Source organism: Mustelus asterias, unplaced genomic scaffold, assembly GCF_964213995.1.
Source record: "Mustelus asterias unplaced genomic scaffold, sMusAst1.hap1.1 HAP1_SCAFFOLD_116, whole genome shotgun sequence".
Classification (NCBI taxonomy): domain Eukaryota; kingdom Metazoa; phylum Chordata; class Chondrichthyes; order Carcharhiniformes; family Triakidae; genus Mustelus; species Mustelus asterias.
The window spans coordinates 291,067-303,076 of NW_027590156.1; the positions used below are offsets into that span (position 1 = coordinate 291,067).

Sequence of the window (12,010 nt, forward strand, 5' to 3'; positions counted from 1 at the left end):
CACTGGCTGCATACACACACTGCGCATGCTCCACATCACAATGCCCGGGGGCTGATTGACGGCAGCTCCGGGCCAATAGGAAGAGGGGGCGTGGCTGGAGGACCGAGCGGGAGCGGCTGGTCCTCCAACCAATCGGAGTGAATAAAGGGCGGGACATGAAGCATGCGCAGTGCCGGTAATGGCGACGGAGAGGCGGACGGTTTTAATTTGGAAGCGAGATCAATACGAGGTAGAGGGCGGCGCGCGGGGAATGATAAATGTGGCGGGTGGGTGGAGAGGCTTTGTAAACATGTTGTTCAAACCCAAACCCCGGAAATGTAGTGGGGGCTGAACACAATGGGTTCAGTTTTCCCAGTATTTTTTGAAAGAAATTTCTGTTTTTTAGTACTGGATATCAGACAAGTCAGGATATGAGTTGGAGGGGAACTTGGAGTTGATGATGCTCACATTTACCTGCTATCTTGGTCCTTCGAGGTGGTGGAAGTTGAGGGTTTGGGAGATTCTATCAATGTTCTCATTGAGTTGTAGATGTATAAAATCCCTCTCCTTCATTCCCGATCTCTCCTATTTCTCTCTGTCTTTTCCCATAGTGCCCAGACTGGATGGCAGGTTCCCTTCCCTGAAGGACATTAGGAAATCAATTGGGTGTTTTGACAATCCAGCAGTTTTCATGGTCACTTTTTCCTAGTGCTGTCCCCACAAATTACCAGGTTCATTCAGCTCAATTTCACAACCTGCCTTTGTGTTTTTGTGGGTTCTCTCTCACTCCCTTTTTCTGTTTTAATTCAATTTCACAGGGTATTAGAAGAGGAGGATTTGCAGTTTGGAAACTGAAACCAAGCCTGGTATCAGCACCTTATGGAGTCGGCCAATTTATTGTACCCTGAATATCATTGCATTTTGAACATGGAAGAAAATAGCACTATTCACAGTGGAGAGAAACTGTACACATGTTCTGTGTGTGGACAAGACTTCAGCCAATCATCTGACCTTTCGGAACATAATTGCAGTCACAACAGAGAGAAACTGTGGAAATGTGGGGACTGTGAGAAGGGATTCAAATCCCCATCCTTGCTGGAAATTCATCAACGTAGTCACACAGGGGAGAGGCCATTCACCTGCTCCCACTGTGGGAAAGGATTCACTCAGTCATCCAGTTTACATATACACCAGAGGACTCACACTGAGGAGAGGCCATTCACCTGCTCTCTGTGTGGGAAGGCATTCAATCGGTCATTCAGCCTAGCATTGCACAAGCGAACTCACACGGGGGAGAAACCATTCACCTGCTCTGTGTGTGGGAAGGGATTCAATCAATCATCAAACCTAGCAAAACACCAGCGAATTCACAGTGAGGACAGACCATTCACTTGCGCTGTGTGTGGGAAGGGCTTCAAAGCATCATCCATGCTAACAAAACACCAGCACGTTCACAATGGGGAGAGGCCATTCAGCTGTTCTCAATGTGGGAAGAGATTCGCGCTCTCAGCCAACCTGCTGACACACCAGCGAATTCACACTGGGGAGAGGCCGTTCATCTGCTCCCAGTGTGGGAAGGGATTCACTCAGTCATCCAGCTTACACATACACCAGAGGACCCACACTGGGGAGAGACCATTCAGCTGTTCTGTTTGTGGGAAGGCATTCAGTCAGTCATCTAACCTATCATTACACCAGCGAGTTCACACTGGGGAAAAGCCATTCACTTGCTCCCAGTGTGGGAAGGGATTTGCTCGCTCATCCAACCTCCTGATACACCTGCGAGTTCACACTGGGGAGAGGCCGTTAACTTGCTCCCAGTGTGGGAAGCGATTCACTGACTCATCTCACCTGCTGGCACACCAGCGAACTCACACTGGGGAGAAGCCTTTCAGCTGCTCCCAGTGTGGGAAGGGATTTGCACACTCAGGCAATCTGTGGACACATCAGCGAGTTCACACTGGGGAGAGACCATTCATCTGTTCCCAGTGTGGGAAGGGATTCAGTCAATCATCCAACCTAGCAATACACCAACGGATTCACACTGGGGAGAGGATGTTCACTTGTTCCCAATGTGGGAAGGACTTTGCTCACTCACACACGTTGCAGGGTCACCAACGAGTTCACACTGGGGAGAAGCCGTTCACTTGCTCTGTGTGTGGGAAGGGATTCAGTCAGTCATCAAATCTGCTGAAACACCAGCGAATTCACAAGGAACTATTGTGATTGAATTTTGCTGTGAATCATATTCAGACTGAACCATGTTCATTTGGGTCTGTTTCTGCTGAATTGAAAAGTGACTCCAGCCCTGCTGTAGGTGTTAATATTGTTGGTCTGAGAATGAAGGATTTGGGGTCAGGAAACTCACACAAAACATCAGATCAGGATTGGATGGAGCCACACAATTTATCGTAACATGAAAAGCAGAGATTTTTGAACCTGGAAGGAAACAGCACCGTTTACAACCACAGTCACATTAGCGAGAGACCATGGAAATGTGAGACTGTGAGGAGAGACTCAGTTACCCGTCAGAGCTGGAAACTCAGTGGCGCACTCACACTGGGGGAAGGCCATTCACCCACTCTGAGTGTGGGAAGGGATTCACTCAGTCTTCTGAGCTGATCACATTGGGGAGAAACCATTTAACTGCCCTGAGTTTTGGAAGAGATTCACTCGGTCATCCACACTGCTGAGTCACCAGCGAGTTTACAACTAACCACAGTGATTGGACTTTCCTGTTAATCACATCGAGGACCGAACTATGTTCAATGTAAGTGAACTGGCAAATGAGGTTAAGGAACAGGTCAATAGAGGTGCAGTGGCAGATTTGAAAGGGTTATTTCAGAAAACCCAGAACAGATACATTCCAGTGAAGAAGAAAAATTCCAAGGGGAGGATCCACCATCCGTGGTTCACTAAAAAAGTTAAAGATAGTATAAAACTTAAAGAAAAAAGTAAACAATTGCACAAAGATGGGTGGCAGGTCAGAAAACTAGACAGAATATAAACAGCAAAGAATGATAAAAAGATTAAATAAGGAGAAGAATTGGAGTACGAGAGAAAGGCAGCTAGAAATATAAAGATGGATAGTAAATTAGAAATCTTTGTATCCTCATTGGCTACCGGGGAGGTCCCAGAGGATTGGAGAAAAGCCAATGTTGTTCCTTTGTTTAAGAAGGGTAGCAAGAATAATCCGGGTAATTACAGGCCGGTGAGCCTTACATCAGTGATAGGGAAATTATTGGAGAGGATTCTTCGAGACAGGATTTATTCCCACTTGGAAATAAGTGGACGTATTAGTGAGAGGCAACATGGTTTTGTGAAGGGGAGGTCATGTCTCACGAACTTGATCGAGTATTTCGGGGAAGTGACGAAGATGATTGATGAGGGTAGGGCAGTGGATGTTGTCTACATGGACTTCAGTCAGGCCTTTGACAAGGTCCCTCATGGCAGACTGGTGCAGAAGGTGAAGTCGCATGGGATCAGAGGTGAGCTGGCAAGGTGGGTACAAAACTGGCGTGGTCAAAGAAGACAGAGGGTAGCAGTGGAAGGGTGCATTTCTGAATGGAGGGCTGTGACAAGTGGCGTTCCTCAGGGATCAGTGCTGGGACCTTTGCTGTTTCTAATATATGTAAATGATTTGGAGGAAAATGTAACTGGATTGATTGGTAAGTTTGCGAACGACACAAAGGTTGGTGGATTTGCGGATAGCAATGAGGACCATCAGAGGATACAGCAGGATATAGATCAGTTGGAGACTTGGGTGGAGAAATGGCAGATGGAGTTTAATCCAGACAAATGTGAGGTAATGCATTTTGGAAGGTCTAATATACATAGGAAATATACAGTAAATGGCAGAACCTTTAAGAGTATTGATAGGCAAAGGGATCTGGGTGTACAGGTACACAGGTCACTGAAAGTGGCAATGCAGGTGGAGAAGGTAGTCAAGAAGGCATACAGCATGTTTACCTTCATCGGCCGGGGTATTGAGTTTAAAAATTGGCAAATTATGTTGCAGCTTTATAGAACCTTAGTTAGGCTGCACTTGGAATATAGTGTTCAATTCTGTTCGCCACACTACCAGAAGGATATGGAGGCTTTGGAGAGGGTACAGAAAAGATTTACCAGGATGTTGCCTGGTATGGAGGGCATTATCTATGAGGAAAGGTTGGAGAACCTTGGTTTGTTCTCACTGGAGCGACGGAGGTTGAGGGGCGACCTGATAGAAGTCTACAAGATTATGAGGGTCATGGACAGAGTGGATAGTCAGAAGCTTTTTCCCGGGTGGAAGAGTCAATGACCAGGGGGCACAGGTTTAAGCTGCGAGGGGCAAGGTTTAAAGGAGATGTACGAGGCAGATTTTTTACGCAGAGAGTAGTGGGTGCCTGGAACTCGTTGCCGGGGGAGGGAGTGGAAGCGGATACGATAGTGACTTTTAAGGGGCATCTTGAGTTTTACATGAATCGGATGGAAATAGAGGGATATGGTCCCTGGAAGTGTAGGGGTTTTAGTTCAGTGAGGCAGCATGGTCGGTGCAGGGCCATGGAGGGCAGAAGGGCTTGTTCCTGTGCTGTAATTCTCTTTGTTCTGTAAACATTTCTCTGGATATTTGAATAAAAAAAGAGTTATCCAAGTGAATGTTGGTCCAAGAGAAAGTGATTCCGGGGAATTAATAATGGAAAGTGAGGAGGTGACAGATGAATTCAACAGGTACTTTGTATCAGTCTTCACTATAGTTTAGTACTCTACCCGATAGTATCGAGGATAGAAGTAATATCTTATCGGGGTGTGGAAGGGAGAGAGGAACTCAGGAAAACTGCTGTCACTTATGAAGTGGTACTGAGCAAATAGTTGGAGCTGTGGGCTGACAAATCCCGGACCCTGATGGACTTCATTCTCGGCTCTGAAAAGAAGCAGCTCGTGAGATAAAAGCAAAGTATTGCAGATACTGAAAATCTGAAATAAAAACTGAAAATGTTCGAAAGAGTCATCAGGTTTGGCAGCACCTGTGGAGGGAGAAAGAGCTGACGTTTGAGGCCATTTGGCTGTTCTTTAGCTGAAGAGGGGTAGAAACGACTGGGGTGAGATAGTTGATGCATTGTTTTAATTTTCCAAAATTCTCTGGTTTTGGTGGAAGTTCCATTCGATTAGAAAGTTGCAAATGTAACTCCTTTATTCAAAGAAGGAGAGAGACAAAAAGCAGGAAACTACAGGACAGTTAACTTAACATGCCGTAGGAAAAATGTTAGAAGCTATTACTAAATATGTTACAGCATGGCAGTGAGAAAAATCCAGGCTATGAAGGAGAGTCAACATTGTTTTGAGAAAGGGAAATCATATTCAACCTATTTTTTCAGTTCTTTGAAGGAGTCACATGTGCTGTGGATAAAGGGGAACCAAAGGTGCAGAAAGGTGAATGTACTGAGATTTCCAGAATGCATTTATAAGCTATCACATCAAAGGTTATTGTGGAAAATGAAAGTTCCTAGTGGGGCGGGGGGAATGATAACATATTGGCACGGAAAGAAGATTGGCTCATTAACAGGAAACAGGATTGGCATAAATGGGTCTTTTTCTAGTTGGCTGGATGTGATGAGCGGTGTGCCACAGGGATCAATGCTGGGACCTCAACCTTTTTACCATTTATATCAATGACTCAGATGAAGGAATTGAAGGTATGGTTGCTAAATTTGCCTGTTCAGGTACACTGAATTTGGGAGAATTTAGCGTGGGCAATGCACCGAACCAGCACATCTTTTGGAATGTGGGAGGAAACCAGAGCACCCGGAGGAAACCTACGCAGACACGGGGAGAACGTGCTGACTCCACAAGACAGTGACCCAAGCCGGGAATCGCACCCAGTCCCTGATGCTGTGAGGCAGCAGTGCGAGCCACAGTGCCACCATGCCACCCAGTTGGACTGAACAATGTTCATTCTGAGAGTCAGGTTTTGTTTCTGACAGTAATAACCATCCGAACTCAACTGGATAAATATGAAATTAATCAACTTTTTTTCAAAATTATTCTTCTGGATTTTTTCTTTTGGAGAGCTATTACACTATTTCTGCTGTGAAATGAGAACTATTGTCATTCTCCATCCATTTCAGGAAGCCTCATCCAGGATTTTAGCTATTGTGTCTGCATCATTTTTACAAACAGGAAAGGTTTCAATCCACCAGGTAAACATAGCTGTAATTAGCAGGATCTACCAGTCTCCTCCTCTTAGTGTGGAGAGTGGGCCGGTATAATCAAGCTGCAGTGTTTCCCAGGGAACATCAATAATGTGGAACATGTTAATTGGGACAATGCATTTTGCAGAATCTGATTAGTTTGAACACATGAGGCACAGCTTCAGGTGCTGATGGACATTCTGATACATCCTCAGCCACTGATAGTATGATCATGTTGTATAATATTGAGGAGTCAAAAAACAAGAAATACGCCTTGCTTTGATCCATCAAATATACTAATTCCTTTCTAAGCCATCGAGTTGTGACTGAAGTCAAAGTTAAACCATATTTGTGAAAGAAAACTTCATTGTGTCAGATGAGTGAGTCCTTACTTGCTGTGAATGATGAGGGAAAGTTTTCTCTATGGTGCCAACCCTTTTTACCCACAGTCATCTTAGGTCAGTGTCCTGACAAGTTTTTAAATGACATTTAACTGGAGTCTGTCGTACCGGTCCCAATGATTGTGTTTTGGGTGGATCCCATGGAATCTCCTCGAGAGCAGCTTTCCTGGTGAGTCAGTCTGCTTGGTTATTACCATCACTCCCTTCACTAACTCCTGCTGCTGATCTACCTTCACCTGGCAAATAGCAATTTATCCTGGACATCCAGTAACATTCCCAATCATTCAGAGTTTGGAGTGGTGAGCAGTGGTTTCCTTTCTGCTGTGGAGAAGCTGTGTTTCCTCCCCCAGAGGGGTAGGTTTTCTGAGGGAATTACAACCAACGTAGCTTTCAGAATATTTGGTGATTATATCGGTAACAGTTTGAAGGGCTGTGACCGCAATAACCTCAGAGTTCTGGGCTAACTGTTGCGATTGTGGTGGATATTTAGTAAGGATACTACAATTGTTGTGGAGAATCAAACACACAGCTCCACTCTGATACAAACCTTGTTCATAAAACCAACACCTGATCGCATAAACCCCAGTGCAATGTAATAGTTATTTGTCTTTAACAGGTCCATTGGACATGACCCCTTTTGCCTGACTGAGACGTAGGATTCTTTCATACTGAAACATCCCAGCCAAGTAATAATTATGAAGATTCAGGACGTGAATGCTTTTTCTTTGTAATTCCATAATTCAACCATTGGCCCTTCAGGATAATGTCACTGCAGTATTTGGGGTCTGCAGAAATATACAATTAAACTCTGCCAGGCACTTTATCTGCTTAATGGGCACTTTATATCTTCTCAATGAATTAGGCAATCAATCTTTCCACAGGGCTGATTGTGTCTGAGAACTATCCGACTGGAAAACTTTTTCCATTCAGGCCTCAGAATACTACAGCAGATATACATTGTTCTGGCTGTGGAATTAATTGGATAGATCTTCCAGAGAGCCAGTACAGACATAATGAGCCAAATGGTTTCTATTTGTGCTGTATCATTCTGTAAAAGAGTGAATAATCAGCATCAGGGACAGAGAGAGGAACCAGTGACTGTGCGATTGAACCCAGTAAGAAGTCTGACAACACCAGGTTAAAGTCCAACAGGTTTATTTGGTAGCACAAGATTTCGGAGTGTTCCTTCTTCTTCAGGTGAGTGAAGAGTTCTGTTCACAAACAAGGCATACATCGAGACAGACTCAATTTACAAGATGATGGTTGGAATGCGAGTCTTTACAGGTAATCAAGTCTTTACAGGTATAGACAATGTGAGTGGAGAGAGGGTTAAGCACAGGTTAAAGAGATGTGTATTGTCTCCAGCCAGGACAGTTACTGAGATTTTGCAAGTCCAGGCAAGTCGTGGGGGTTACAGATAGTGTGACATGAACCCAAGATCCCGGTTTAGGCCGTCCTCGTGTGCGGAACTTGGCTATCAGTTTTTGCGCAGCGATTCTGCGTTATCGTGTATTGTGAAGGCTGCCTTGGAGAACGCTTACCCGAAGATCAGAGGCTGAGTGCCCGTGACTGCTGAAGTGTTTCCCGACAGGAAGAGAACACTCCTGCCTGGTGATTGTCGAGCGGTGTTCATTCATCCGTTGTCGTAACATCTGCATTGTCTCCCCAATGTACCATGCCTCGGGACATCCTTTCCTGCAGCTTATAAGAACATAAGAACATAAGAAATAGGAGCAGGAGTAGGCATCTAGCCCCTCGAGCCTGCCCTGCCATTCAATACGATCATGGCTGATCTGAAGTGGATCAGTTCCACTTACCCGCCTGGTCCCTATAACCCCTAATTCCCTTACCGATCAGGAATCCATCTCTCCGTGATTTAAACATATTCAACGAGATAGCCTCCACCACTTCAGTGGGCAGAGAATTCCAGAGATTCACCACCTCTGAGAGAAGAAGTTCCTCCTCAACTCTGTCCTAAACTGACCCCCCTTTATTTTGAGGCTGTGCCCTCTAGTTCCAGCTTCCTTTCTAAGTGGAAAGAATCTCTCCACTTCTACCCTATCCAGCCCCTTCATTATTTTATATGCCTCTGTACGATCACCCCGCAACCTTCTAAACTCCAACGAGTACAAACCCAATCTGCTCAATCTCTCCTCATAATTTACACCCCTCAACTCCGGTATCAACCTGGTGAACCTTCTCTGCACTCCCTCCAAGGCCAATCCTTTCGCAAGTAAGGGGACCAAAATTAGGAGCAGAAGGAGGCAAGTTCAGCCCTTCGAGCCTGCTCCGCCTTTCAATCAGATCATGGCTGATCTCTCCCTGGTCTCAAATCCACTTCCCCACCTGTTCCCCATATCCATCTTTCCCTTTCTTTTTATCAGAAATATGTCTATCTTCCTCTTGAAACAATTCAATGATTCAGACACCACCTCGCTATGTGGCAGCGAGTTCCACAAATTCACCATCCTCTGAGAAGCTCCTCATCTCAGTTTTAAATCTATAGCCTCGCAACCTATACCTGTGACCTCTTGTTCTAGATTGTCCCATAAGAGGAAACATTTGCTCTACATTTACTTTATCAATCGCTTTTAACATTTTATGTCCTTCGATTAGATCCCGCTCATCCTTCTAAACTCCAGCGAGTATAGTCCAAACTGCTTAATCTCTCCTCATTTGTCATCCCCTTCATCCCCAGAATAAATACTCAATTAACTGTTTGTCGATTCAATCAGGCTTAAGTGTTGAATGATTCTTCTGAGTTCATTCTCCCAAACAGTTCCTTTACCACAACCATTACCTCTCCCTTTGCCTTTTGTTCCAGGATGTTTTTGTCATTTATTCTCATCCGACCTCTAACCAATCCCTAACTTTCCATTTTGTTCCACCTGACCCTCCTCCATTTCTCACCAGAATCAAACCCATCACATTTCTCCCTCTCTTTAGTTCTGAGGTAGAGTTACATTGGACATGAAACGTTAACTCTGTTTCTCTCTCCACGGATGCTGCCAGACCTGCTGTGTTTTTCCAGTTCTTTCTGTATTTACTTTCGATCTACCTGTAGTGATGGGAAAAACATTATTTACCACCGAGGATAAAATAAATGTTTTTCAACAGCATTTGTGAATCCTTTCGGTGGAAATGTACTCTCTCAGGCTCAAAGAAATTTAGCCCACTGGAAGCAAAGTTGTGAGACCGGCCAGTCCAGCAGAAAGAAACCCTCCGACCCTCCCACTTCCCAAACTGTCAGAATGAACATGGTTCTGTCCTGAGTGTGATTAACAGCAGAATCCAACACCTGTAATCACTTGTGAACTCGCTGGTGTGTCCGCATGTTCGATAATTGAGTGAATCCCTTCCCACAATCAGAGCAGGTGAACGGCCTCTCCCCAGTGTGAACTCGCTGGTGTCTCCTCAGGTCAGATGAATCACTGAATCGCTTCCTGCATTGGGAGCAGATGAACGGCCTCAGCCCGGCATGAACTCGCTCGTGTTTCCTGAGGTCAGACGAATGACTGAATTGCTTCTCACATTCAGAACAGGAGAATGGCTTCTCCCCAGTGTGAACTCGTTTGTGCGTCCGCAGGATGGATGAATTACTGAATTCCTTCCCACACACAGAGCAAGTGAATGGTCGCTCCCCAGTGTGAATTCGCTGGTGTGACTGCAGGTGGGATAACTGGGTGAATCCCTTCCCACAATTAGGACAGACAAATGGTCTCTCTCCAGTGTGAATTCGCTGGTGTGTCTGTAAAATGGATGAATTACTGAATCCCTTCCCACAAACAGGGCAGGTGAACGGCCTTTCCCCTGTGTGACAACGTCGATGAATTTCCAGGTGACTCGGGCAACAAAAACGTTTCCCACAATCCCCACATTTCCATGGTTTCTCCATGGTGTCAATGTCCTTGTGTCTCTCCAGGTTTGACAATCAGTTGAAGCCTCGTTCACACATACAACCAGTGTGCAGTCTCTCCCTGCTGTGAATGGTGTGATGTTGCTTCAGCCAATGTAACTGATTAAAGATCCTTTCACAGTCACTGCATTGTACACTCTCACTCAGGTATCATTCTCTGTACTGTTCCAGTCACACTGATGTTAAAATCTTTCACAGCAGACAAAAAGGACAAACATTTCTCCTTTAAGATTCAAGATTGATGATATTCAGCTCCCGATGAATGGAGTGACTCTGTCAGATCCTGATGTGCTATCTGCTTTGAGAGTTCTGTCTGCGATACCTCCTCCCCTAATATATTGTAAAAGAGTTTACAAACGTTATCAGTGACAGTACAGGTTAGAAATTCAGAACAGAATTTTAATTGCTAAGGAACATTCATTCCTCTCTCATTTATCGAAGGCCGTAAATATCTGGACCACACACTCTCTATTCACATTCTGCTGTATTTAATACATACCCAATAACACTATGATGTATAATTATACAGTTCTCTATTACATGATTAGAGATACATAGGGCTGTGAGGGAGTATTTTATTTCGACAGCTAGTGTTGCTGACCTGAAACTCTCTGCCTACCAGCTTGATGGAAGCAGAGAAGGTGAATAATTTCAGAATGAAATTGGGGGGGGTGGGGGGGGGGGGGGGCCACTTGAAGGAAATAACCTGTAGGGGGACTGGGGATGTAGAGAAGGAATGGGAGTGACTGGATTGTCCTACAGAGTGTTAGCATAGGCTCAAATTACTGAATGGACACCTTGTGTCGTAATGACGCTGACTGGAAATGCATATTGTAGCTACAGTAGGATAATACAAGATTAGAAATAATTAATGTATTTTGTTACAAATAATATATCTAATCTGTACCATATTACAAGACTAGACGTATCTCTGTCCTATCTTAATTTAAATGTCAGCCTATCCTGGAGAAACCATCTCTTTAATTGTGAACATTAGGAAAGAGACCATCCTTTTACCCAGACAAATAAATGTGTCAGACTGAGAGAGCGAAAGGATGTCAATGTCTTGAAGAGAGAGAGACCTGGGGCAACCTTTCCAGAATCTGCAGCCTCCCTGGATTCACTTCCTCTCCCTTCAGTTGCTGCAAGTCCCCAATTACCCCCAGAATGAGAAAAGAAATGGAAAGGGGGATGAAAGAAAGTGTTTCACTCACAAATGGTAGAGACAGGAGGAAGTTTCAGTCTGTTGTGCACCTCAATCTGAGTATCACAAAGCCCGATTGGCTGAAGGACCAGAGTCCTTCCGGTCTTTTCCCATTGGTCAACACCTCAGCACGAAGGTCAGAAGGCGGGCTGCCCCGCTCATGCGCAGTGTCGCCTCTCCACTGGACATGCGCAGTCCCAGGCCGGGGGGAGGGGGTGATCACCAAGAGGCTTCTCGCTCTGGCCGGAGCCGCCAGCCGGTTACCTGGAAACCTTGGCTGGAGGAGGTGCAGGGGGAGGGGAACAATGGGTGGGGGCGGGACTTCCGTGTCCGCGCGCCC

At 45.2% G+C, this 12,010-nt stretch overlaps 1 protein-coding gene across 1 annotated transcript in view; it reads left to right on the top strand.

The window, feature by feature from the left end:
* Positions 1–209: 209 nt before the first annotated feature.
* Positions 210–12,010, top strand: part of LOC144484582 (uncharacterized) — a 102,325-nt gene continuing 90,524 nt past the window's right edge. Inside the window, exons 1-2 of the mRNA XM_078203064.1 lie at positions 210–229; positions 798–2,133. Of these exons, the coding sequence (XP_078059190.1) occupies positions 859–2,133 (1,275 nt within the window). The 5' untranslated portion in view covers positions 210–229; positions 798–858. The remainder of the gene's footprint in view (positions 230–797; positions 2,134–12,010) is intronic.